Here is a 27038-nt window from a genome sequence, read left to right as displayed (position 1 = left end):
ATGACAGATGTTTTCAGTGTCTCATTTCATAGCCTTCAGAAAATGCAAGAAAATGCATGCTGCTGCCACAGTTGTTATTGTATCCACTTTTGCAATGTATAGGAGCATTATGTTCAAAATTTTCCCAATTTTTTGCATTTGTCTCCACATTATCTGTGTGTTTGCCTAGTATTCCTGCATTGGGAGGTTGAGAGTTGTGCCAGTGTGTAATTCAAGAAGTCTTAAATGGCCATATTGCCCTTCAATACTTTTTCAGCTGAACATTTGACTGTCTTTTAATGTTAATCACATTGACATTAATGTTCAATATCTCCATGATTTTAATCAATGAACTGCACGCCATCATACTTCATTGTTCATTTGTTTGTTTTTAGACCTTTTCTTGTTCATGTATTCCTGATTTACATACCTGATTCTGCTGAATGCATGTGGACGTGATTCTGATTCTCTGATTTGTCATGCCCACTCTTTTGTTTACATGGTGCACACAGATAAATTGTGCACTTGCTTACCATGATGTGGTCACACGCCTGTACTGTGGACTCAAAGTGAGGCTCTTCATCATGCTATGTGCCTTGGCTTCTTGTATATTTGATTAGCAATGCTGCTCATCACACTGACAGCATATTTGATTAGCAGTGCTGCTCATCACACTGACAGGATCAATCGTGTTAGCTTCTGTACAACATGCTTATGCTCATAATGAATCCCCAATACAATCCCTTCATTCACTAACTGAAAAGAGTATGTGACTGCATTTTTACTTTTATTTTCATTTGATTATATATCCTGTAGTACACTGGCATCCTATTCAGATTTACTTCTAATAGACACTGGTCCCCCACAATCATAAACAGGAAAATGTGGGTCACAAATGAACTTGTGTGCCTTATATGTACAGCAATGGTATAGCCTATGTTTCTTGTGCTCTGCCTCAGTCTGCATTAATAACTGTTTTGTATTTTGGTATTGCCTGAGTCATTGCTGAAAACAGTCCTTAGACTAACTCATTTGCAATGTTAGTAAACAAAAACATACAAAAAAAACAAGCAAATACACGTAGCTTGGTAATGAATGACAAAAGTAAATTTCTGGGTCAACTGCATTGTGCTTTATTAATGATGAAATACTGTCTTAACTCAGTTTTTGAAAAGTGTTTATATTCTGCTTTATAGCAGAGTATGCTATTTTTACAGTACTGTTAGGGAGAATATTTTCATTGTAGGTTTCAACAGTTCCTTTAGCCAAAAGATACTACAGCTGCAGTTGTCACAGTATAGGAATATAATTTGTACTTCTTGACATAGTTTACATGATACAGAAAACAAATCAGAGCTATATATTTTAGAATTTGAATATAGAGCAGAAATCCTTAGACAACAAGGCACTCTGTGTTTTGCTTACTGGTATCAGATGGTTTATGATTTTTACAACTTAAATAGTTCTGAACTAGTTTCTGACACTCAGAGGAGGCAAAGTAATAAATTAGTGGATCAAAGCAGCAGTTCAAACTGCTGATACAAACAGAAAGAAGATAATAAAAGTAGACTGAATCTCCATGCATACTATTATTTTGTAGATAATGAACACATAATAAAATATTTGTTGGTAGAAAGCATACAATAAAAACAATGAATACTGTTGCAGACAAGAAAATAGCTTTTGTTTTCTTAGTTCTGTTTACATTATTTTTCCTAGAAAGGATCCTTATAACACAAATGTAAGAAACCAAATTAACAATCAGAGGCACAAAAAAGAAAGCAGAACACAAGACCTGAAAGTAATATTGATAAAACTGTTGCAGCTCAGAGGAAGACACATCATGGCAGGTTGTAATATTATGTTCTGCTATTTCAAAGGTCTGTTCCTTAGGGAGCAGAGGGATAGTGCCAGCAATTGCAATAATCCATATGGTACAGCAAATAGCATATGCATAGCTACATCTACGCCATGACAGAGAATTTAAAGGATATACTACAGCTAAGAACTTGTCCACTGCTATACCTGTTATCAATAAGATTGAACAATACATGTTACAATAATATGCAGCTGACACAATTTGACACATTACAGAACCAAAAGGCCAGTGGCTACCAGAAAAGTAATAAACTATTTTAAGAGGAAGTGAGAAGGTAAACAACAAATCAGAAATGGCCAGATTAAATATATAGACCTGAGAAGGTTTATTCAACTTAATTCTAAACACCAATGCTAGAATCATGAAGAAATTTAGTGGTAGGCCCACAACCAGCACTAAAGTGTACACAGAAGGAACAAAAATGGATAAATGCCATCCAGTAACATATTTTATAATTTTACAGATCAATTCATGATTTCTGCTGCTTTGACATCCATTGGTTATTAGCCATCCACCATCTTCCTGGCTTCCTGGTGCAGATGTGTTATGACGAGCTATGAACAGAAAGCAGTTCAGGTTAAATAAAGGTTCACTGGAGAAGGATGAATTTGGTATATTTAAATACTTTGCCAGAATGTGATATTATCAGAGAACAAGTAAAAATTAATATCATTTCTAAATCTTACCATCCTTTCTATCTAAATATGTTGTGCACAATGTATGCTTCTTTTCTGGGGATGCCTGCATCTTGAACTCAATACATAGTTACAAAACAATGTGCAACAGTTGTCAATTTAACATTCAATATGTACTTTTTCTGTTGGTTCCTCAATAAGATATAATGACACTGGTGCATGTGTTTATGTTTTTCTTGGAGGGGGGGTTGGATTGCTCTACTGATTTTTAACATGCTGCCTAATTTAGGCCTCAACCACTATTTGAAAATTCCTATGTTTAGAGTGCTTACCTTGGGCATCTAGGGGTGTGCTGACACTCCTGTGTTACACCATCATGGCATTCCCAAATGTTACTTCAGTGTTGTTGCTGCAGATATAAATGCATTTTAATCACAATCCCCTTGTTTTTCTTTGGTGCTACAGAACAGCTGTTCTATTTTCCATGATCCTCTCATTTTATTTGGTGTTACTGCACAGCTATTTTTCGCAGCAACTGGCATTAAATATCAAGGAGTTCCGTTAGTCTCAAGCATACTGGTAGTTCTCCTTTAAGTGATGCTGTAATATATCCTGTTCTTGAATATACCACTACTTATTCAACAAATTTAATTCAGCACTGTAACCTGGGCTGTCCTACTGGTCTGCTGGAAGCTGAAAGTAAAGCTTGTCTGTTGATCTGCAGACACACTTTTCTCACTTCACTGTATGTACTGGCCCCCAAGGATCAGGAGACTGATATTTAGTTTACGCTTTTGTGACCCTTATTAAAATGTATCTATCTGCATGTCTTTAGAAACATTAGAGTTTAGTTATACAGACTGAGTTGTGCTGCTCTTGATTTGAGCTACTTTATTTCCTGTTCTGTGTGACTGTCATATGTTATATTTGTGTGATTTGTTGATTTCATGTTTGCAGTGCAGCAGTAAAGAAGCATTAAACCAAGTGTCTTCACATTCCCTGCACAATGGCACAAATATGCATCATAACATCTAAGGGCAATGCATATGGTCCAGTATTAAATTACCTCAACTGTAACTAAATTCATGCCAGTTATGAAAAACATTGTAGCACTGCTAGGAGCAAATTGTAAGAAAACATGAACATGGAGCATGGACTGATTTTAACACCTCTAACAGCGTACGCACATTTTGTATTCCTGGCATTTTCTGAAAAATAAACTTAAAAAGCATAAGACAAACTAAATGAAAATATATTGTGAACAATAGAATTTATTAAAAGTGGATAAATAACAGTTATTAGTAAGAAGTATTCTTTATAGTGATAATAGCCAGTGCATAGTTTTTTTCCATAAACACTGTAATATATTGTAACACACACAAACCCCAAATACTTTTTATCAACTTTTACAAACAAATTTTAATATCTTGAAAACTATAAAATAAAGACATATATTGTTTGAACATTTTTGTTAACCAGACATAAGCTTTTGCATAACAACAAAAAATCCTCTGTAAGTATATGTTTGAGATATTTACAGAAATATGGAAACATATGTTTAATTGTATAATTAGCAATACAAATAATACTGGATATCTCTTAAGATGTGCAACTTACAGCATAAATATCAAACATGGTTTTGTTCAACAGAACCTAAGGTTTCTTCTAATGGCATGCAACAGTTTGTAAGTCACTTGTTTTTGAAGCATTAAGTACCTATGGAAATATTGCTTATTGTCATAATTACTAACAACTAACAATGTTTCCAGTATAGTGTGATATAAACCAACATTTTCAGTGAACTGCCCTGCCTTACTCACTAGCATTTCACACCATGCACCTCAATAAAATGTAGGTCTCTCAGTTAAGAAAATATGTATATAATTATGAAAAAATGACATAAGCAGCAATGATTAATTTCTTCACTGCAGGACATTCTAGACTAACAGTCTTGGTGTCATTTTGTTAAAAACTCCTTGTCCTTTCTAATACTACCTATTATTAGCTGATAAGTCATATAGTTAAAGAAGCCAGACTAAAAAAAAGTTCTGGACACAATAAAGAGGTATGGGTACGAACTGGAAGTATAAAAAAAGGCATTATAGGTTTGAATGAGATAAAACCTAAATCTGTGAATCCTGTGGTTTGAAGGTTTTGTTCTGAATGCTCTGGGATTAATTGTAAATAATTTATTTTGTGCAATATTTTAAAAGTTTTATGGACTCTTTCTCCATGAGCCACTGATATTTTTTTTCCTTTGCCAAGCCAGACTGCACCTTTAAAAAATAAAAATAACTAATTAAATGAATAAATATCTAGCTTATTAGTCAAAAATGTAGGGCTTGTCAGTTACTGCCTACCTTGACTTGGCCAAGGCATTTCACAGAATACCCCACTTGTGCATTGTTGACAAACTCAAGAGGTTAGGAATAAACCCATATGTCACTCAGAGGATAGCCAGCTGGCTCACATACAGGAACCAGTAAATTATAATTGGGAATGCCACCTCTACAAAGAGGCCAGTCAACAGAACAGCCCCTCAGAGATTGCTCCTAGAACTGCTCATTTTTGGCATCTACTTCTCTAAAGGCAAGGCCAATGTCAAGGGCCTCTGAATGACCAGCTTTGCAGATGATTACAAATTAGGAGTAGTAATAGAATCCCTGACTGTCACTAATGTTCTCCACGAAGGGCAGATGCAAACAAATAACAGATGTCAGAAACATAAACTAAAATGCAGTACCAAGAAATGTAAAATAGCATCCTTCTGGAAGTTGGCCACTCCTGGAAACTCCATATTGACAACATACACCTATGAGCGGACCCAGAAGTCAAGACATTGGGGACACATGTAGATGGCAATCTAGCCTTTGACCATCACAAGTCTATGGCAGTGCGAAAATCATTCTATATTGTACAAATTATAAAAAAAGGTATGACATCTAGGTCCAAGGAGGCCCTTATTCCACTGTATTTGATATTTATCAGACCTAATTTGAGTACAATTACTCTTTTATTATAATCCTAACCAGGCACATCCAACAACTGGAATATCCAAAGAAGTTCTTCACTAAAAGAATGTAGGGCATAAATAGAATGTGCTATGCAGGCCTTCTCAAAGTCAGATCACTGTATTCTGTCTCTTATAGGCTGTTTACAGGAAATCTATGCTGGGCATGTAATGCATCGCTGGACCCCACTCTGATGGACCTCCTTCATATCCATAAAACAAACATCACTAGAATTACTCACTCTAATAACTTAAACCTTGCTTGAGATATAAATAGGACCTCCTGGGCACAGTTATATATCCCATAGACTACCCCTTCTCTGGAGCAGGCTCCCCATTCATGTATGTGAAGCAGAGTTCCACCCTAAACTCATTCAAGTGTAACTTAGAAAACTGGTTGGGGAACTGGACATTCACCCCTGGTTTGGCACCTATGTCTCTAATGGACACAGACAGCCTGTAAATGGTTCATTTCTCAGGCTCCTGCTTGTAAATGTTCTTGTAAACGTGCCATATCCCAAGCCCATGTTTAGAATACCAATGGTATCAGAACATGTCAGAGATTTTGGATGCATGGGTAGGTTTAAAAAGGCCCCAGTGATTGTTAGCCTAGTACCCATCTATGAACTTGTCAGTGAATGTTAGTGTTCAAGGACTTGTGGATTTTCCCATGGTTGTATGACTGTGGGATTAGTACATTGGTTCCAGAGTTCAACGGTAATTCCTAGGTATGCAGTCAGAAGACCATTGAGAAGCCTATCCTAAGTTCCAAATGCCCCAGAGCAGTTCTGGTTAAGTGACTAGCTTATAGTCATGCAGAAGGCAAAAGTACACTGAGGGAAAAAAAAACAGAAAGCAGTTCATTAAAACCTGACAGCTGTAATCCTGTACATGAACTGACAGACCCAATCTATGCAAGTAATGAACTGTGGTGGACAAAGTCTCTCCACATGGGGTTCTGGCTAGAACTAATTTTAATTTTACTGCTGCTGTGTATTTAGTGTATTTTCCATTTTTGGGGGTTTCACATTTGTGTGTTCAAAATGGTAGTTTTTTTTTTTTTGTTGGAGGTGAATTTCATTTATGTAAGATTCCTGTCTCTGGAATTCATCAATTTGATTAGAAATTTTACGACATAAACCTTGTTAAATACCTTACATTTATATTTATTTTAAGATTCACAGTAACTAGAAACAATGAGAAGTGATGACAATGTGACATTATGACATTTAAGGATCCTGTCAGCAATGAGCTTCGTCATGAGATTATCATGAGAAATGAGCAATAGTGAAGCTCTTGCAATTGATTTGGATATACAAAAAGCCATCCAGCCAATAATGGTCCAGATTCACTAAGGGCTTCACTAAGTGCAGCTATCATGTACACAGCACATCACTTACATGATATTGTGCTATTTGGTATTCATTATAGATCCCAAAACAAAGATAAAAGGCAGAGTATGCTCCTGACAGCATAAGTAGCTAAATTACATGATACTTAACCATTCTGGCATGGCAGAGCTATTCATGAAGATATAAAGCAATTGTGTTCACTAAGTGCCGCCATTTGCCCTGAAGTCCAAAACTCTTTGGATTACAGCTACAATTACACTTAAAAAACGTTAGTATTTTCTGCTGCCATTAGAAAGCTGTATGTGCAGCAGGCTTTAATTAAAGTCGATGCTACTGTTGCCAGACCTCTAGCAAGGAGAAAAATGTTTTATATCCTGTTTGACTTACATATGCTCTGCATGACACAAAACCAGGTAGACATGACATGGAAACACTATAGTAAATATGCAATCAGTTACACCCTCATCTGAGACCTCAAGGTAAGTATGGAACCTGTTTGAAAAAAAAATAACTGCCAAGTTTCATATGTAAGTAGTTTTATGTCCCTAAGATGAGACATTTGTCCTGTGTACAGTAATGCCAGTAATGCCAGTAATACTCTATGACAGTGATGTCCACAATGTCCACCTATGGACTTTTCACAATAATATATATCAAGCATGTTATTATTTCACACACACATACATGGAACCCTAACTATATTAAAAATGTGCAAAGGCCAGTGCACAGTCATATGTTATTGGCACAGAGGGGTGGTGGAGCAGAATACATGATGGCAAACCTGACACTAAAGAAGTGAGTGAAAATTATTGAACTGTACTGCCTACTTGAAAGTTATAAAGTATACCTACTGGTTTTGTCCTCCATGTCAAAACCAACATCAATGTATACAATAAATAAAAGATTTAAGCTCCATATTAGTACCCACAAGTAAATATATCCCTTTAAAAAGGTAAAGGAAATGAAAGATAGTGTGCAGATCATGTAAGGAGAACAACAGTCATGTAACTGAGCAGTACATCACAGTATTAACCATGTAATGCACACTTTTCCAGTACAAATGGGTAAAATAGTTATTTGATGTCCACTTGGTTAGAGGTGGCCAGTTATATATCACATGCTTAACACATTTGTGGGCTACAAATTTCAAAGCCCTGACCTTGCTAGAAAGTGATGCAACAATCTTCTGCTATAACATGTCATGTTACATTCTTCACAAACTTTTGTAATGTAACAAATAACTGATATGCATGCCTACACTACTAAAAACTCCTGATGTCCACCACGGCAGTAAAACTTAATAGTAAAATCAAAACTTTAATAAAAAGAATATAACATAAAATAAGCAGTCCTCAGTCTTCCGATAAGCGCTTTTGGCAAATAAGCCTTCCTCAGAACATAAAACCCTTGTAATACTCCTATTTTTCCAGTGAAAAAGCCAGGAAAGGATACTTATAGATTTGTACAAGACTTGAGGGCTATAAATAATGCAGTACTACCTACTTTTCCTGTTGTTCCAAATCCAGCAACAATACTGAGTTGCATACCACCTACAGCTAGTTACTTTTCTGTGATAGATTTATGTTCATCATTATTTATTATACCTGTTCACCCTGACAGTCAGTTTATGTTTGCTTTTACTTACCAGGGACAGCAATATATGTGGACAGTTGCCACAAGGATATTCTGAATCTCCTTCATTATTTTCTCAAATTCTAAAACAAGATTTGGAGAATGTGATATTTCTGGGTGGGTCTGTGTTAGTACAATCTGTAGATGATTTACTAATAGCATCAGACTCCTTTCAGCAATGTCAGCAGGATACCTTGCATCTTTTGACTATCCTTGCAGAAAAGGGACACAAAATGTCTAGAGAAAAACTACAACTGTGGTAATCTCAGGTATGTTATCTAGGATATTTAATATCCCAGGGTAGCAGGCAAGTGTTGCCATCTCATAATGATGCAATATCGAAGGCCCCACATCTGACTACACAGAGACAGCTTAGGTCTTTCCTATGTATGACAGGATACTGTAGACAGTGGATCCCTAACTACACAGAAATTGCCAAACCTTTGACAAATCTTTTAAAGCAGACTACACCAGAGTATCTCCTTTGGAATAGTGAAGAGGAAAATTCATTTCAGAACTTGAATCAAGCTTTAGCTACTGTCCCAGCTTTGGGGGTTACCAGATTATAATAAACCTTTTATTTTATTTTGTCATAAAAGAAATGGATTTGCTCAAGGAGTACTTAAACAAAAACATAGGAACAGCTATCATCCATTGGCTTATTACAGCACAGCACTTGATTCTGTTGCAAAAGGTTTTCCACCTTGTTTAAGGGCAGTTGCCACTGCTGCCATTCTAGTTAATCTGTCACAATCGTTGGTGCTTGGGCATGATCTCACAGTAACTGTCTCTCATTCTGTATCATCTCTTTTGCTTAAAATGAAAACTGAACCACTCTTGACTGCACGTCTAACTAAATATGAACTTACACTTCTTTCTGATCCATCTATTTCTCTGATCCGCTGTCCTGTTCTAAATCCTGCATCTCTGTTGCCTACTGTTGAGGATGGTGAAGAGCATGATAGTGTGTGTGTAACTATTTTCTTTCTCATAGGGAGGACTTAAAGGACACACATATACTAATGCTGACATGCATCTGTTTCTGGATGGCTTCTGTGGAAGAGATCAAACAGGAAAGTTGATCTCGGGAATAGCAGTCTGCACCAAAAAAAAATATTGTTGCAACAAAGATTAGAGGGTGTTCACTCTGCTCAAATAGCTGAGCTAGTGGCTTTGCAAAAAGCCTGTGAGTTAGCCAAAGACAAGGTGGCCAATATTTTTACAGACAGCCGTTATGCTTTCGGGAGGGGGGTACATGATTTTGGGAGGTTTTGGAGAGAGAGAGGGTTTTTGACCTCTTCAGTAAATCAAATTAAAAATTCAGGGTACATAAAATCCTTGTTAGATGCACTTTTGTTACCTAAAAAGCTGTCTGTAATCAAATGTTGTGCCCATCAAAAGGGCGTAGATGCTGTAATAAAGGGTAATAATTTGGCAGACCAAGCTGCTAAACAAGCAGTAGAAGATTGTTGCAAAGATCTGTGCATGTTAACTATGACAAACTCCAACAGTAATGATGTGTTTGATTTTAAAAAATTCTCAGCTTTTCAAGCTGAAGCATCACAGGGAGAAGTTCTGAGGTGGCTCAAGGATGGATGTAAAAAATCCTCTGATGGCATATGACAACATCCGGACGGCCGAATGGTGGTGCCTGTCTCTTTGCTACCTTACCTGGTAAGGGCATATCATCTACTGGCCTATACAGGGAAGACAGCTTTATTTAATCAAATTACCCAAAGTTGGTATGCCCTCATGTCTCCTCTTTGATACTTCAGTATGTACAAAATTGTAGTATTTGCTTGGAATATAACATAAGCAAACATGCCAACAGCAAATCTGCATGTTTACCTCCACCCTAGGGACCCTTTATTAATATACAGCTGGATTTCATCCAGATGCCTAAGACTAATAATTTACAATTTATTTTGGTGGTGGTGTGTATGTTCTCAGCATGGGTGGAAGTTTACCCGTGTCGCAAAGCTGATGCAGTCACAGTTATTAAAAATTGTTATCTGATTATATACCGAAATTCGGTACACCCAGCATTGTTAACAGTGACCAGGGATCTAATTTTAATAATAATCTGTTTGAAGAGTTATGTAAAGCTTTTAATATTAAGTTGAGTCTTCACTGTCCTAACCATCCCCAGTCATCTGGATTAGTGGAAAAGGTAAACAGGACCCTTAAAAATAACATTTCAAAGATTTGTGCTGAAACCCATTAAAAGTGTCCCAAAGCCCTTCCCTTAGCATTAATGAGTATGAGGGCCTCACTGAATGCCACCAGGAAATTGAGTCCATATGAAATATTAATAGGGAGACCCATGCCCCTTCCAGCTACTCCTCCAGTGGAAAATTCAGATTTAACTTTGTCAGATGATGCTATGATTTCTTATTGTAGGAGACTCCTCAAAATTTTGCAGCAATATCATCGAACAGTAAGAGCAGCATTACCAAAGCCTCCTAACTGGCCCTGTCATCAACTACAACTGGGTGATTGGGTGTATGTGAAAATTTTTCAGAGGAAAAACTGCCTCAGCCTGAGGTGGAAGGGGCTTTTCCAGGTCATCTCATTGCAAGAAGACCTGTCGTGTGGGGACCCCAGATGAATCATCGCAGACAACAGAGGTAAATTGAGGTGCGACAGATAAATCATCTGCCCAGTGAGAAGGTCAACTTCAGTAGCAGTCCATGATGAATCCAGTGACAACAGGTACTTTTGTTTTGTTTCTGCTGCTGTTCCCTTCTGTAAACTAGTCAAGAGAAAACAGTTTTTTGCTGGTCCTTCGGCAATATGCCAAGGTTCTAAACAAAACAAACTGCTGGATATGTTCACATATACCTCATCATTCTAAGGCAGGTATTCCTATGATTCCCATCCCCGCATCACAGGTGTCATTTAAAAAGGACCTTAATGACATCAGCTTAACCTGGCATTTTCAAAGGTTTCAAAGAGTGTGTATCTTCAACATGCAACCACACATCATGAAGACACATGTTATGCCAAAACTGGGCCTGTACCAGTACAAAAAAGCAAATGTAATGACATCAGGCATGAAAGTGCATTAGACTCTTTGCACTTAAAAAGCTATGACCTGGGGCGTGGCATGGGCATAATAAGTGACCATTGCTACATCTGTGGTGATCGTGCCTACCCCTGGTTGCCTACAAACTGGTCTAAATGTTGCTTTGTAGGCTATATCACTCCTGCTATTCAATATTTTGAACATCCACCAGCAGGTAGACTGAAAAATAAGTGAACAATCCACTGGACAGAGCAAGTATTTTCAATTTTTAATCCTGGGTATGGAGTGCAAAGGACAGTGCTTGAAATCACCATGCTTGTTCAAATTCTACAGGAGGTGGCCAACAAAACTTCACATCACACCTGGATCATACCTCTCAACCTGGAAACATCAAAAATCTGGACAAGGCCCATGAAAAATAGGTACAAATCTGTACGCTGATTAACATACAATTTGCATACATAATTGCGTAACCCCGCCCACTCCGATGGAATGGATACTTACAAACTCAACAAAAAAAAGAAAACTGAAGAACAAACAACAAATTCCCAGACCCCTCCTGCCCTCCAACCATTCCAGTTCTATATATTTCTTTATTTTTCCTCCATTTAAACTAAAATGCATGCATATACTGCTTATTTTTTTATTTTTTTTTTTTTTTTTTTTTTTTTTTTACACATTTAACAGACACTAATAGATATCTAAATAAAAAAACAAAACACACACACAACACACTACACTAGACTTGGCATTAAAAACTTCTCTGCCCTTGAAACTCACATTCATTGAACACACATTGAAAAAAAAAACACCAAAGAAAAAGTGGCATCTGGCCAGTGATGGAGGCTACCTTTGGGCAAATAGGCCCCCCCAAAATACAAAATAAACATACATAAGCTTTAACATCACCTTCCTAACTTTATTAAATTTTATTTGTTGTATAATACAGAGTTTTTTATAAATTTATTTTTTTTTTTTAAGGAAAATTTTTTAAACAGTTATCTTAAACCTCTGAATAAATAATAATAATAAATATAAATAATACAAGGTTTTTTGTGTTTTTGTTTTTTTTTGTTTTTTTTTTTTTTTATTTTTTTTTTTTATTTTGCAAACTTCTAGATCCAATAACATGGAGAACTCAGTGCAAATCAGAACTAATATGTGTTTCTTATTGTAATCTTATGCCTATGTATAATCTTGTATGTAGATATGATATAATTGATATATAAAAAAAAAATAAAAAATAATACACACACAATATGCAATATAAGGTATATATAAAGAATATATGCTGTATTATTTGTATCCACTGCATATGCACTTTACAAGGGATACAATGATCACTAGTTACACACAAGAAGACAAAATATAAATGAAACATCAGCACAAAGGATATAAAAAAAAAAAAAAATAAAAACAAAACCCCAATATAAAAAAATAGGCAAACACCAATAGGAACATAATTTAATAAAAAACAACTTTGCAATACACAAAAAACACCAGCACAGCAAGCCACATATTTAAGAATTTTAATGACAGCTATAATAGAAAGATCATTTCAAAAAAAAGCAAAAAATAAAACTTTAGAGAAGCTCAGAAAAATTTCAAAAAAATTTTTTATTTTTCCATTTTAAATTTTTCTTTTATTTTTTTTTTTCTTTTTTTTTTTTTTTTCTTTTTTTCATTTTTTTTGTTTTTGTTTGAATTTTTCTCTTCTTTCTATGATTCTATTTTGATTTTATATTTATCTGGTGAAATGCTATATGGTAAGCCTATAAATATATAAAATAAAATATTTAATTATTAGCTATTAAATAAAAATTAAGAAAACTATAAATATAAACATAATGAGAATTACTTATAAAGAAAACCAGCAGCATAAATCAAGATGTGCAAGAAATGAAATAATCAAAAAATACTCAAAATAAAAGCAACAAAAAGTTACAAAAATTCTCAAAGTGAACTTGAGAAAAGAAGAAAACTTCAAAACATCAATCACAATAAAAAATCCAAACAAAACCAAGTTCACAAAGCAAAAGCAAGCAACAAAAGCAGCAAAAAAAAGCAAAAGCACAAAAAAAGCAAAAAAAGCAAAAAAGCTCAAAAAAAAAAAAAGCAAGCAACACCAAAGCAGCATACACAAAAAATAGCTCAATAGCAAATCAAACTCACACAAACAGCTTAGCTCAAAAATGTTTCAACAATCCAACTTTCTGCTAAATAAAAAAATCCAAATAAAAAAATGTCCATGCTAGCTAAAATAAACAACTTCAAAAAAAATCAAGCAAAAAAGCAAGCAAGCACAAAAGCAGCAAAAAAAAACAAAAGAAAACAAAAGCTAAAGCAATGCAACCAAAAAACCTTCAAAGAAAAGCAGAAAGCAGCAAGCACACAAAAACAGAGCACAAAATACACTCAACAAAAAACAAAAGCAAGACCAAACAGTTCCTTCACACAGTCAAGATTTCAAGCAAAAAGCCAAAAAACTTCTCTCATCTTCATTTCCTTCCTAATAAAAAAACTGAAAGTAAAATCACAACTCTGCGTTCACTCCCTTGCAGCAATTTCAGAAAACCATCCAATCCAGATCCAAAGCTCAATCATCATTCAAACATCCAACACACATGATCACAATCATTTCAAAAAAACAACCAAAAAAAAAAACACAAAAAAAACATGAAAAACCGGAACACAAGATGAAATCGGAGGTCTTCCCAAACTAAACTAAATTGGGACCAATCTCGAAAACTGAGTAAACTGACCAGGATGACAAACTGAAAAATGACTAAAATGTGAACTGTGGTGTCACAAAATCAAATGGAACTTGATATAATGCTTGCTACAAAAGGGGGGTCATGTGCCCTCACAGGGAGTCGTTGCTGTTCGTATATTAGTGATTATCATAACGAACAAGAAAAACTAGCAAATTTCATGGAACAAAGGGCCAAAGAGTTGGACAGCACATCTGAAAAATGGACACTTTTTGGATGGATGGGCAGTATTTTTGGTAACCTGGAAACTAGCATAATCCAGGGTATTGTCATTGTACTTTTTATTACATTTGTGATCATTTTGGTATTTTCTATTCTAAAGGCAGTGATTACAAAATGTTTAACCTCACCTGCTCATGAAATGCCACTGCATCCACAAATCAATGATAGCTCTATTTTGACAGAAATTGATAATAAATATTATGATGCTAAGGCGTATTTTATCAAGTTAAAAAATAAAACTATAATTATATGTATGGCATAGTGTCAGAGGGAGGAAACTGTTATAGAACAAGACCAGCTTATTAAAATGTATATTAATTTCAGTTTATTAATTATGCTATAATATGATTGTTAGAAAAGCAAATATAATTTGTATGCAAGGCTGGAAAAAATACAGCTTCATAAGTTACAGTATTAGTGTTCTTTTTAAACTGCATTCTTTTAGTATGTAATAAGAGAAAATAGTACATGTTGCATGAAGTGAGGCATGTAGTTATTACAAAAAGGAATTTGTTTGCCTGACTCCTGCACGCTAGGAGTGTGTTGTTGCTAGGGCAGGTTTAAAACATCCAAGGTCAAAAACAAGACCCCTTGGAAGGAGGTAAATCATGTATAGAATGGTGTTCACGTGAGGTCTGAGGTAAAAATCACAAGGAATAAGGACATTTGCAAAGTTTTCTATAGGACACAGTCATTATAACGTAATGAAATTGCATGAGCAGTTTAATAAGAAAATATATAAAAATACAGTTTTTTGTATGTAAAGTGAAAATGCTTCATCAAGGGCTATAAAGACTGTCGCCCAGCGCTTTAAAAATAAAATTTCTGTTTGCACATCCTAAAGTGTTGTTCCTGACTAAATACATATAAGGTACATTTTTAATGTTATTTATTTATGACTATAACATATGTTTAGTACACAGTGAATAAATTCAACCTGTCATGATAACTTTCCGTATAAGTGCAGTAATCATAAAGGAAGACAGCTAGTGCAGAATTCAAATCCAGAGAAAATGTATTTTTATAGAGGGAGGCAGAATGCCTTTTGTCACCACATTTTTGTTCAGGAATATCACAGTAAATGCACTTCATTATCATAACTGTTTAATGCAAGACATGCATCATTACTGCTTGCTATAGAGGCCCAATATAATGTGTGCAAATTATGTAAAACACGATAATGATATTTAATGTAGAATGCACATACATAGGTATGATGTTCACAATATTTTTATTGTATTTATTGACTTCTTACATACCATAGGTATGTGTGTTTATGAAGTATGTTTTCTGAATTTTGTATGTAACCAAACCTACCATGTCTTACTCAGGTCATGCAGCTGCATTCATGTCAGATATAATTACAAACACAAACAATGCCTTTTACAGAGAAATGCAGTCCCATGACTAAGTAAAGTCACATATATGCAGGTATGTCTTCATTATTTCTACATTCAGTCTTTCATTACTATACATCAGATTGCCATCTTAACAAATAAGTTATTCTGTGGCATTGGCAATTAATCAGCAAAGTTTAAACTTTCATCCTTTTTTCTCTTGGGTTCGATTCACAGGTCATACTACTCAATCTTACCAGTGTCAAACTTCAAACATACCAATATGTTAGAAGTCTTACTATTATTCCTCCAAACAACCATAATCGTAACCAACATATGACCAACAGCCTCGACAGACTGCTGCTCGTTATAATTTTATCTGTGACTGCATAACTGTCTTCAGGTTTCTTCTAACAGATGTTTGTCCAATTGGCTCAGTATCTGCATATACTAGTGGTTGGTTCAAGACATTTTCCTGCATATACAGTGGCTATTTCCTCAGTTTGTTTTTTGTAATCTTTCTAATATATCTTTACCATCTCAAAGTGCTTACTCCTCTCTGTACTCTTTTTTTTCTAGACCTAACACCACTCTTAAGTATTCAACTGTGGTACCACCTTTATCATTCTTATAAGAAAAGCGCAGTCTGGGTCTGAACTGTCTGCAAACAGCTAAAGTTAACTTTGAGTATGTGTCTACCTGTTTGAGCCAATATTCATTTTCCCCTGGAGAGCACTCTGCTTTGGCTTGTAAGCAGCCCCCCCCCACACACACACACACTCATCTTCCACTTTCTCTCTTATTCCCTTCTGTTAGCAAATAGTATCCATAACTGAGAAATACTGTGTGTTTGTTAATTTAAATTGAGACCACAGTAGCCTACTGATACAAGGTTATCCTGTCTTTCCAACTGAGAAATGGTTACAAAATGACTTAGAGTTTCAGAGGAGTCCTTGGTCAATTGTGATTGTTTCTTAAACACAAACTTGTCTTTGCTTTGGCTCATTAGCAGGAGTACAAAGAACTGCCTGCTCACACCCTTGTTCTCTCCTCCCCCTTCCCTGTTTATTACCTTAAGACAATCCCAAAGTTAATAAATATTACCTGTGGCAGGCACCATTTTTAAAACTACAACCACCCTTGTCACTATCATATGTTCATTTATCAGTTAACTCCATTACCTGATTGTTCCCAGCCCCCTCATAAGAGCAACTAACAGGGTCTTTACCCACTTCGCTCCCCACCCTGCCCCCTATTCCCTCCTGCCCCCAGTGGTCCCACCTTTATTACACTCACAAACCCCTCCCATCTTTCCAGTAGCCAACCACAGCACTAACCCAACACTACCTCCTCCATCTTCCCACTACTATCACACCTCCTCAACTAACATGTACAAGCATACCTTACCTATGCTCACTGCATGCACTCTCCTTGCATATCTTGCATCCTACCAAAGCTCCATCATTCCCTCACTCAACCACTACCACTGTACTACTACTCACACCACCACTTATGTCTCACTCTCACTCAGCTCCCCTCCCACCAGCTCAAGAAACATCCCTATGCACCCCCACATATTCTACCAACTATATTACTCAAACATAAAGCATCCTTACAACTTAACACAGTAACCCTCCCACCATACCTTTTACCCAAAGAGCACAATCATAAAGTTTCCCTTATAAACAAACACATTCAAAAACTGAGAAAACTAATAACCTCAAGCCTATCAAAACTAGCCCTAAGTGGAGATATCCACCCCAACCCTGGCCCTACCATCTCCAACCCCAGTCCTCATAATCAGACTAGAAACCACACCTTCTCCCATATTACAGCCAATAGAAAGCCAAGTGACTTCCTTCTACTAAGCCTAAATATTAGAAGTATATCCACAAAGTCCATGAACTCCATGCCACCATAGAGTTGTACTCCCCAGATATAGTCATCCTGACAGAAACCTGGCTAAAACCTCACATTACCAGTGAGCAAATACTCCCTACAGGTTATGGCACACTAAGAGTAGACCGGCTAAACAAGAAAGGAGGAGGTGTAGCTATAATATTTAAACAGCATCTAAACATTCAGCTCTTAAAATCATCAGCTCCACAAATAGGCAATGAAGAAATAATATATACCAACCTCAAAATAAACCAAAACAAAACCCTCAACACAATTGGATGCTATTTCCCACCTGGCCAAAACATCCCTCCACTAGAAAACCTCCTCAGCTGGTCTACCCACCATCTCCCCCAAGAAACTATCATTTTAGGTGATTTCAATATTGACTGGCAATCCTGTTCTGGCAACCAGCCAACCCATCATGTAAACCTTCGTGGCTTCACCCAACTAGTCCAGTTGCCAACCAGGATAAATAAAAACTCCAGCAAGCACACTACCCTGGATTGGATACTAGTCAGTAAGAGCCCCCAGTCATATATAACAGGCTGCTTATCAGATAGCCTCAGTGATCACTCCCAAGCATTCCTACTCAAAAATACCTATACCAAGCTAAATCTGTCATCTACCATCAAATACGTAAAAAACTAAACTTTAACCCACTCACAATCATCTCATCCCTCAAAGAATATAACTGGCATCCACTAAAGTACCTCAGTCTTGATGATGCAGTTGAATTTTTTAATACTACCTTCCTGAGCATCCTTAATTACCATGCCCCCATAAGACTTTCCAGAATCAAAGCACAACTCTCCCTATGGCTACAGAAAACCACTAAGTCAGAAATGAAAAACAGGGATAAAGCCTGGGAGCACTGGCGCAAAACCAAAAACCCCTCAACTAGACAGAAATTCCTAGAACTATGCAATAGAGTCAAAAAGCTAATAAAACAGGACAAATTCCAATACTACCAGTCTGCCCTAGACTCCTCCCAACACAGCCCCAAATAATTCTGGTCCTCCATAAACTCCATCCTCCACCCAGGTAAAGTCAGTACCCCTCCTCCTAACATCCCTCACTCCTCAGAAAATATTGCTACCTCATTCAAAACACACTTCACACAAACCATACTATCACTAGCTAAACAACACAACCCCCCTCCCCTCCAACCCACACCTTCAACTAGTAATCTCCCCACTGCCTTCTCTTTTTCTCCTGTACCTACCTCCAACATAAAAAAACTCTTAACTAAACTTAAGTCCACCAAATTAGCAGCAGACAACCTCCCAAGTGAATACCTACAAATTGCAGCTGATGCTCTGGCCTACCCAGTATCCATCTTGATTAACCAATCTCTGTTAGAAAGTTACATTCCCACACTGTGGAAAATATCACATATAATACCCCTCCACAAAGGCGGACCCTCCACAGAACTAACCAATTACCGCCCCATAGCTATTCTCTCTCCACTCTCCAAAATACTAGAGATATGCATACACTCTTAGGTCTCAGACTACCTCCTTACTAACAACCTCCTTTCCAATACTCAGCATGGTTTCCAACCAAACCATAGCACCACCACTGCCTTACTGTCCTTTACTAACACTATCCTTCAGCATAAAAACAATGGCTATCTCTCCTCTGCTACTTTCCTAGACCTATCTAAAGCATTTGACATGGTCCCACACAAACAACTTATCTCTGTCCTCAGTAACCTAGCCTTCTCACAATCAGTCACCAACTGGTTTCAGAGTTACCTGTCTGACTGCCAACAATCCATTGTATGGCAGAATGACATATCTCCCCAACTACCTGTCTCCATAGGGGTTCCCCAAGGATACATCCTCGGACACCCACTCTTCCCTGTTTTCACCAATAATCTAGCTTCTGCCACCAAACATGGCACACTCATACAATACGCAGATGACTCAACCATCATCTGCTCAGCCCAGTCCCTACCCAAACTGCAAAAAGTCACACAGGAAGCCTTTTCCTCTGTTGAAACTTGGTTATCCGATGCCCAATTAATACTCAACCCAAACAAAACTAAACTACTCATCTTCCAACCCACCAAACATACTCAAAACAACTCTCACTTTAACATCACAGCAAAGGACAACACCACTATATACCCAACTGAACACACCAAATTGCTAGGACTGGATATAGACAATAAACTAAAATTTGACATTCACATATCCATGACCATAAAAAAGTCCAGAAAAAACTAGGAGCACTATACAGAAATAAGCAACTTCTCACCAAAGCAGCAAAGATTTCAATAGCAAATTCCTACCTTATCTCCATCCTACTTTATGCCTCTCCAATATATACCAACCTAAGGCAATGCGATCTAAACAAGCTAGAGACCTGCTACAACAAAATTGCCAAATTCGCCACAGGGGCATCCTACCATAGTCACCACTGTCTCTCACTTGCTGAACTGGGCTGGCTTGAACTCCCTCACCTACTTCAATGGTATCAACTCTCACTCTCCCACAAACTAGTAAACCATCCTCTAAATGTCCCATCCCTCCAGAATCTACTCCAACCCTATCGCACCACCAGACCACTAAGATCCAGCAACAAAAATCACTTGCAGATCACTAAAGCCAATAACTTTGCTGGTGAAGCACTATTCTCTTGCACCATAGCCAAATTATGGAACTCCCTCCCACCCACAATTACCTCCATACCATCATGCATCCACTTCAAAACTTTACTAAAAGCGCATCTAAAAACATGCTGGCTATGCCCTTGCAACTTCCACTCTAATATCACCCACCCCATCCAACCACTACCTTTCTTTCCACTCCACTAACTACCTTGATTATAGCAAGCTCAGATGTTCATAAGCCAGTATTTATTATACAGCAGTAACTTCTTCTTCTTGTAACATTTGTTAATGTCTGTTATGCACTTCACAGATAAAGATTCTAGTTGTCTACTGATGTACTATATTCTTCATCTGTAAATATGTTGTAAGTAATTGCTATGTAAATTGTTAATCGCTATGTAATCCAATGTAACTACTGTCTGTTTATTTTAACTGTGGAACTTTTCTCCCTGGGCCTCTGCTGAAAATGGACCTATGTCCAGTCGGACACTCCCGGTCAACAAATATAAATAAATAATAAATAAATAAATAAATAATAAAGCATATCAGAGGTTAACATTGGAACATCTTAATAGTCTGAGCATCACACATGGACAAATGTCACTGCCATTTGTAACACCTTCTCTGCTTCTTCATGTACTCATTGCCAATGTGACTGGCAAGCCCTTGCTGTACTTGCGGTTGTGCAAATGCAATTGGAAAGGCTGTGTGTCTTTCTGCACAAGCTGTTGCTAGTGAGATTTGAATTGGGAACCAATTCAGACCAATAGCTCTGTCTTCACTGCTGCATACATGGCTGATAAATGTTAAGATGGTATTCCATTTAGAGCACAAAGGTGGGATGTTGAGGAGTCCAGGACTTATATGGCACTCCTAGTGAAGTCTTACAGCCAGAAGCTACTGCAGGAAACATACCATAAGTCAGTAAAAGGTTAAGGCCTAAAATAATGTATTCAAGGCTGTCTCCAGTACACTGGGGAGTAATGCCATTACCAGTACAGTGACATGAAGAGGTGCAAGAAGGACATTTTTAGCCAATAGGAGATGAATTTAATACTGCAAACATCACTCAGTTGTGTAAGTATACTGACCCATAACGTCTGTATGATATGACATTCATTAGTTAGCCAATGCAGTTATTCATTATATTTTCGTTTATATTTTTTTCTACTGCACAGCTTGCAGCTGAGATTGCAGAAAACCATGAAGCACATCAGGAGACACTAACTCACCTTAGAGAGGCATGGAGTAAGTATTCATCTGTTCTGATTGCAAGGCACAGACGTATTCTCAGTCCATCACCGTATACAATCTTGAGCAGGCATAGCTTAACTTTAATATCAAGCCTATATGCTTGCTCCAGTAGTTCTTGGTTATTGCATCAGCCACTGAGTACATCAGATTAATTGAGTGTAGGTTCAATATCCACACACAGATATTTGTGTTTTTATAGGCTACTACTTAGAAGATGCTTTAACTTCAATACTGCATGGCATTAACCATTCAGTACTTGCAAATGCAGTTATTACTTTAGAAAGCAGGTATATGGCTCAGTGAAATACATGATTCCATTAGTCATATTATACAATTGTGATTGATTTTATGACACATTCATGCCTTTCCATCATATCTGCATGTGGTCAAGGTGTACTTATGGAGTTCTTATCTTGTTTTATGTATTAAAATAATTAAGTAGTGCGGCATGCCATTGATCTAATTATCACGTTTTTGCCTTCCCCCACCCTATCCCTCCTTTTTTATTATTTATTTATTTGTTAATACATTGCTTCTGAAAACAAAATGACCATTGTCACAGGGAGTTAGGTTGACCACTGGGTTTGGACCACCATACCTCAACAGGTGGCTGTTGGCGGCACAGACACCCAGCATGTCTGGGTCATAATCTGTCAGTGTTGCTTTCACAACTCCTGCCCTATCTGTTCCACCTGTGCCAGATACCTCTGTCCCAGCTGCTGGTACTGTGGTAGCCTACAGGAGCAGTAGTACTAGTGGACATGGTGATTTTGTCACCCGTTAGGAGTTGACAGTGCTAGTGGAGGGCATTATGGAGAAGGGCCTTGGTGCCCAAATTTGCAGGGATGAAAAGGTCCTGCACTGTATTGCCAAAATGATGCCATGTTTAAAACTGATCCAGCCAGCTGACACAGAAGACAGTGATGACAGTTCTGAGCATGAGGACTAGATTCTGACTGTTCTCATGCTGGACATGTTTGCACCTCTGAGGTCCTCCTATCTATCCCCAAGCATGGAGTTCCCCAATAGTTTGTGTCCATCACTCTCCCTGTTTGTCTTGCATGTTCTGTAAGTCTGCACCTGTTGCATAACCTACCCTACCTAGCTGACCCTTTCGTTCCTAAGTACCTTCCCAAACATTCCTTTCTATCAAAAAAAATGGGCACCTATCCCAGAAAAAAAATGTATAGCTCTCTACTTCACATATGTGTCATGTTGTCACACTTGATTTGATCTAATTGGCTATACAACATTATCCTGTTGTTGTCACCCATCCCTGGTGTAGCGATTCTCCAAAACCATAAAATTCTTTGTATAAATTCTAAATTTATGTTGTGAACAAGTGGATGGCTATGGTGCTCACCCACCACCCTCCTGCAAATTCCTGTATTCTTTCCCCTGTGTCCTACCCTCTGCTTGCCAACCCCATTTTCACCACTGTCCTTTGAACTCATTTTTCACAGGTTTAGTCTGGTCAAAATAGAGTTATACAGAACACACATGGCCAGAAATGGCCCATGGAAAAGCCTTTGTTTTTTCTCCTCAATGTTTCCATGGAGGTTGGCATAGCACACTGATGCTTAGTGGCACTGTATGCTGTTCAACTTCTTTTGGAAAAAGCTGAAGATTTTAATTTCAGCCACAGTAGTCCAGTTAGTTTCATGCAAATGTGCTTAAATCCACTGTGATATGGGAATACAGAGTAAAAGCGGAATAAAGACAGAACTGTGAAGTGGTTAATGTAGCAGTTCTTAGGCTGCTGGATGAAACAAACTAGAGGTTACTACATGACATGTTGAGATAATTTCCCTGTTTTAGACTGATGCTTTTGAGTAGTGTCATAGATTGAATTTCAACTGTAGGTGAAATTATTACATGACATGTTATATTCCTGTCTTGCAGTTAACTGCAAATATCTGTACATCTCCCCATTCACATTTCAGTATCATACCATTTGAGCAGCACAGCAAGACATCATTAGCAAAAACATTCCATCCGTCAAGGAGTCTTAGTAAGCCACCCTTATCCTGCTTTATTGTACAGAACATGACAGCTTACTAACGAGAAAATTAGTATGTGGAACACACCATACACATGCTTCTACCTGTCCCATGAAAAATACATTTCCTACTCCTCTCTCTCTCTCTCTCTCTCTCTCTCTGTTGTCTCTCTCTCTCTCTCTGTTGACCTCTTCTGCTTCAGTAAGTTGTCACTATTTCTCAATTGTGTTATCTAAAGTGTACAAAATAAGAGCTCATTTGTGCTATAAACAGATTTTTGTTTACTTTTATGGGTTCTAACCCAGGCATTAGCTAAGTGACTGTTTTTAATGTGCATCTTTTGCCCACACATTGTTATGAGCAAACATTATCCTGCTTTTGTCATAATGTATTTGGTCCTTCTCTCCCTCTCACACTGTCTATGTATATTTTCTCTTCTGTGTCAAAATTCTTCCTCCTCTGCATTTGCACAATGTCTGATACTGATCACCAACTGGAACTGAGGCTTAATGGAAGTACATGGCTTGTTGCAAAATCTTGTGAGGTTTTTGCCATCAGCCACATTATTCTGGTACCTTTTTGGCTACTTTGCTTAGCCATGTATAGTCAGGTTAATCTTCTTTTCAACAATTTGAAGAGCTGAATGTACAGCTTGCATTTGTCAAGAGGGTAATGAAAACTATAACATACATTCGCATTTTCTGTAATCTGATGTCACATAGAAACTTTGTGGTGTGACTTCTCTCTTTTTTAATTTCTTCAAATCTTTTGGGTTTCTAATCCCATGATGGGAATGGACCCCATTCCTAAGTCAAAGTACGATTAAAGTTCATGAAATTAGTATTGTTTCAATCTTTGATGTCAGCCAGAAGTGCTCTTCACAGCGCCCGCAATGTGCCCAGTAATGACTCCTGCTGAAATTTGTACAGTTACATGTATTGGTAACATATCTAAATACGATTGTAGATTCTTTTTTATAACACCCATTGCTCCTACTACTATTGGGACTGTCTGAGTATCTTTCTTCCACATTGCTTTGTGGTGTGTTTAGGTAATAGTCAGGTCTCTAGATTTTCCTTTGAACATTCTCAAGGTTTACATCCAGATATATGCTAAACTGTTTTTGAATGTTTTATATGACTCCTGTGGATGTAAATGTTATGGGTTTTAAGGGATGTTATGGAGCTTTTAGGCTGTTTTATAGGTTTATAGGTTCATAGGTGTGTACTAGGCTAATGGCCCTGGAACCTATACAAGCCTAGCCCATAGAAGTGCCCTGACATCATGCTGCCCGACATTAGTTCCAAGTGCCTCTATCAAGTAGAGCCACTGGAAGGATCCCCTGAGTGAACTTTCTATTACCTTTGTAAGTCAAGCAGAGATCACATCTAAGCAGGCAATATGAGACATAAAATAACAGGAGTCTTTTGAGTCTGTCCATGTAGGACATGTGTTTAATGTCTAGGATCCTTTTCGTGAGGTACTTCTGTGGCCTCTCCAGCTGTTGCAGGTGTCTAGTGAGGTACACACCAAATGGGGCATTATACTTGATGACTGGTCTAATGAGGGAAGAGTAGAGAGAGACAATGACCTCTTTCTTCCTGGATGCAAAACCCTTGGTAATATGATGTGCCACATAGAAGGACTTTCTGACCACAGTGGCAATGTGGTGGTCGAAGGAGAAGTTTCTGTCAACCTGCATCCCTAGATCTCTTATAACACCTTTAGTGTTCAGTGGGCTCCCATCAATGTGTAATTAGTGGAAACTGAGTTTTCACCAAAGGGGATTGTGATGCATTTTTTGGTGTTATGCTTAAGGCCATGGTTTCAACACCAGTCATTGGTCTCAGTGAGGCTTTTATGTAGGATGCCTGCATCACATGGAGAGTTAATAATGGCTCCCAGCTTGCAGTCATCATCAAACTTGGTCAGCCAGAGTCCCTTTGTGTTGGCCTGGACTTCTGAGAAGTAGATGCCGAACAGGAGAGGACCCAGGACTGATCCCTGTGAGACTCCACTCACGACTGTTCAGCAGGCTGACTTGGAGTCCACTACTTTCACACTGTATGTTTTATTTGTGAGCCAATTTGCAATCCACCTAGTGATATAGGGGTTGATTCCTAGTTTTGTGAGTTTATCAATAATTCCTGAGTGAAGAATGGCATCAAAGGCCTTGGAGAGATTCAGGTAGGCTGTATGCACTGCTTTACCTTCATCCACAGCCCTGGGGACTGACTCAAAGAAATCAACCAGGTTGTGCAGGCACGAACTCCCTTTCACAAAGCCAAATTGCATGGGGTCTAGAGTTTTGAGATTTCCTGTATCTTTGTTAATCAGGTCCATGATGATGTGGTCCATAGCTTTACATACCAGACTCGTCAGATTAATGGGGCAATAATTCCCAGGGTCTGTAATCTCTCCCCCATTATGAAGAAGGATGACTGTAGCAGTGCGTCATTCAGTAGGGACAAAGCCTGAGGTGAGGCTGTGACTCAACAGGGCACACAAATGTAGTGCCAATTCACTTTGTAGTTCATGTAGAACACAGCCAGGCATATTATCAGGTTCCATGGAAGCTGTATTATTGGCCTTGGACAATGCAGCTTTAACCTGTGCTGTAATAATGCTGGGTGCCTGGCATTCTTCTGGTATTGTGATTGGTCCTTTGGGAGGGAGAGAGGGGTAAAGTTGGCACTGAATCTGTTGGCCAGTATGTTGGCAATATCTGTTGGCTCAGTATAGGAGGTATCATTGTGCAGTAACTCAGATCAAATCTGGGTATTGCCGTGGAGGTTCTTGATATAGCTATAGAAGGCTTTGTGATTGTTTTTAGTGTCTGCCGCAATTCTACCTTCATAGCTGGCTTTAGAGGATTTGATGAGGGATCTCAACCTTTTGTTGAGGCTAATAAGGGAATTTTTCCAGTCTTGGAACTTCACTTTTTTCTGCAACAGCTTCTTCCTTCTGTTGTAGAGTTTATTAATGCCAGGGGACCACCAGATTGGCTTCCTTTTTTTGGAGGAGACTGTCATGGTTCTGTCGGGTATAGCTAGTTCCATGCATTAATGTACATGCTCATACAGTGCAGTGGTGTATGATTCAGTACTCATGCAGCTATTTTCCATTGGCATGGGTGCCATGAAGTTAGCCACCTCTGTTCTTATGAGTCCAAAGTCAGGTTTGGAGAAGTTTTTCAAGGTGGTTACTTTTGCGGGGAGGGGTTGAGATGTGGATTTCCATTGTGATTAGTTTATGGTCGGATTTGACCAGGGAGGGATTGACTATTGGTATAGGGCAATGGTCGCCCATGTTAGTAATAACCAGGTCAAGGATGTTGCTTCCTCTAGTGGGGGTCAGAATGAGCTGGTCCAGGACATTGGAAATGAGGAATTCCAGGAAGTGTTGGGCCAGTATATTGGTGCTTGAGTA

General features: G+C 37.8%; 1 protein-coding gene across 1 annotated transcript in view; it reads right to left on the bottom strand.

The window, feature by feature from the left end:
- Window positions 1-1096: 1096 nt before the first annotated feature.
- LOC122795963 (proteinase-activated receptor 1-like) overlaps window positions 1097-27038 on the bottom strand; it is a 120977-nt gene continuing 95035 nt past the window's right edge. Inside the window, exon 2 of the mRNA XM_044064444.1 lies at window positions 1097-2412. Within this exon, the coding sequence (XP_043920379.1) occupies window positions 1373-2412 (1040 nt within the window). The 3' untranslated portion in view covers window positions 1097-1372. The remainder of the gene's footprint in view (window positions 2413-27038) is intronic.

Source organism: Protopterus annectens, chromosome 2.part2 (genome assembly GCF_019279795.1).
Source record: "Protopterus annectens isolate FY-2018-M chromosome 2.part2, PAN1.0, whole genome shotgun sequence".
In the NCBI taxonomy this organism is placed as follows: domain Eukaryota; kingdom Metazoa; phylum Chordata; order Ceratodontiformes; family Protopteridae; genus Protopterus; species Protopterus annectens.
This window is presented reverse-complemented; position numbering and strand designations above follow the sequence as displayed.